Source organism: Palaemon carinicauda, chromosome 13 (genome assembly GCF_036898095.1).
Source record: "Palaemon carinicauda isolate YSFRI2023 chromosome 13, ASM3689809v2, whole genome shotgun sequence".
Lineage (NCBI taxonomy): Eukaryota > Metazoa > Arthropoda > Malacostraca > Decapoda > Palaemonidae > Palaemon > Palaemon carinicauda.
In genome coordinates this window covers 118,369,300-118,371,799 of record NC_090737.1, presented here as the reverse complement: position 1 = coordinate 118,371,799, position 2,500 = coordinate 118,369,300, and the positions used below count along the sequence as shown (strand labels likewise).

Here is a 2,500-nt window from a genome sequence, read left to right as displayed (position 1 = left end):
CAATAATTGTCTGTATTCAAAAAATAGTTCATGTTTGGATTTCCAGATAGGAAAATACTTCCAAAGCATTTTGATTTTTATGAAATATATCATATAGGAAAATAATATAGCATGATTTATCTTTCATAGTTGACTGAAAAAAAATCAGTCAAATAAATTTTCCAATTATTCTTTAGACCATAGTGAAAAATTTTCTTTTTTTAGTTTTGGAAATAATTTTATTTACAAGAATGTCTTGAGCAATAGCAGAGTAAGGGCAATAATAGAATTATAATTTTCTTTCTATGTATTTTTATAAAATCTTTACAAAAAACTTATATGGTAATGAGAAACGTATTGTATCAACTCTCCTGTTTCTCAATGCACATACTATATGAGAAACACTTTAAACATATATATGATAAGCTTCCACTAGATACACACACACAAACACACACACAAACACACACACACACATATATATATATATATACATATATATATACATATGTACATATATAAATATGGTGATATATATATATATATATATATATATATATATTTGTATATATATACACACATATTTATATATATATATATATATATGTATATATACATATATATATATATATATATATATATATATATTTATATATATATATATGTATATATATATATATATATATATATATATATATATATATATATACAGTATATATATATATATATATATATATATATATATATATTTATATATATATATGTATATATATATGTATATGTATATATATATATATATATATATATATATATATATATATATATATATATATATATATATATATATAATGCAAATAGTTTTTAGGCATATGCAGAACATAATTGCTTAGTAGGAATATCTGTAGCATGACTAATTGAGAATACTGTATGTGTCTTTATTAAGAAATATTTATAAAGATAACTCTTTAAGAACCTTAATATTATATTCCTTGTAACATATTTATAAAGGTATCTCTTTAAAAACCTGAATATTCTTTCCCTGCTAACTTTGAGATATAAAATTTTCTTATTCTATTACTTTAGAACCAGACGAAAGGGAAACCTTTTCTTTAGACAGTCCGAAGTAGGCCTAGTTTTTCCTGTATCTTCCTTCTGCGGCACCTGGCCTCGTCCCAGTCGAGATAGGACGATTCGATGTGTCGATCGCTGAAGGCTTCGTATCCCTCGCGGCCGTGGAGGCATCGCACGTTGTCCAGTGTCATTAAATCGCCTGGAAGGGAAAGAGAGATATTTGCATATAAAGGTTCCTTTCTATTTGTACCTCTTGAGAATCAAGCTTCAACCTTCTGGTTTTGTGTATGTTTTGAAAAATTAAGTTTTAAGTAACATTTCTGATAAAGTCAAGTCTTTACGTCAAGGATGATTTCTGATCTAAATTTTTCTCTACCCATCTTTTACTCATATCTTTTTTTCTTTTTGTCTTACCGTTAAGAATGGATAAACATTATTTGCTCTGAGTTATTGAAGGACATTTCCTTTCTATCTTTCATTTACACATGAAGTTATCAAATATATATTGCAACGGATGAAACTGAAATTGGTTTTCGAATAAGTAAATGAACATTACACATAAACTCGTCACAAGTGATGAAATAGTTTCCAAAAATCATTTTCAAACGACTATAGTAGTCTTACCGGAGTCCATCTTGAAGGTGGAGGAGTTGGAGTACAGGATGTCGTTGAAGAGCCTCAAGGATTTGTAGAACTTCTTGACCTTGGACGAGGGCAGGTCGAGGTAGGAGTCTCGAATGGCGTTGTTGACAGCAATGCGAATGACCTCTTTGTTGCTGTTGAGTCTGGAATTAAATTCTGAGTTTCAGTAATTCAATTCTTTGTGAAAATTGAGTGTATTGTTTTCTTCTTTGTTGTCAAAAAAATTAATTTAATCATTTCAGTTGTTATAAAATTATTTTCAGGTTTTATAAGGAATATAAAAAGTAAGATAAATTTGTACACAACAATTTCATCCGAAACATTATCATAAAAACTATCAATAGAAACTCACGTGATGACTGGGAATTTGGAGATTTTATAGAATTCCTCCATCTCCCAGGAGTAGTTGGCGTGACCTTTGTCCCAGAAGTAGGAGTCGGTGGAGGTCAAGATCTCGAAGGCCTCCGGGTGTTCCTTCCGGAGGAGCTCGGCGCCAAAGAGTCCATCTACAATGACGCTCTCGCCTCCGGTGCCAACGTGTTGCTTCACGCAGTGGATGAAGATGATCTAAGAAAAGAGATAACAAAGACAATCATGATAACAGAAATTTCATGAATGGTCATCCATATTTAATGTTCTTTCTATCTACAGAAATTTCAGTAAATATTTATCGAAAAGACAATAAGTATGTAAAACATGATCTATTGTATGAAATTCTCAAAACTCTATAACAAGTAGTAAAGTCTGAACACGATAAGCAAGAAGGAACTTGAGGTCATACCCCTGCCATGTGCTCGTACTGAGGAAG

The 2,500-nt window shown here is 29.8% G+C and overlaps 1 protein-coding gene across 1 annotated transcript in view; it reads right to left on the bottom strand.

Moving 5' to 3' along the window:
- Positions 1–970: 970 nt before the first annotated feature.
- Positions 971–2,500, bottom strand: part of LOC137652366 (gamma-butyrobetaine dioxygenase-like) — a 5,005-nt gene continuing 3,475 nt past the window's right edge. The window contains exons 6-9 of the mRNA XM_068385733.1: positions 2,474–2,500; positions 2,045–2,259; positions 1,675–1,835; positions 971–1,249 (exon numbers count right to left, since the gene is read on the bottom strand). The exon at positions 2,474–2,500 is cut by the window's right edge and continues 79 nt beyond it. Coding sequence (XP_068241834.1) covers positions 1,089–1,249; positions 1,675–1,835; positions 2,045–2,259; positions 2,474–2,500 — 564 coding nt within the window. The 3' untranslated portion in view covers positions 971–1,088. The remainder of the gene's footprint in view (positions 1,250–1,674; positions 1,836–2,044; positions 2,260–2,473) is intronic.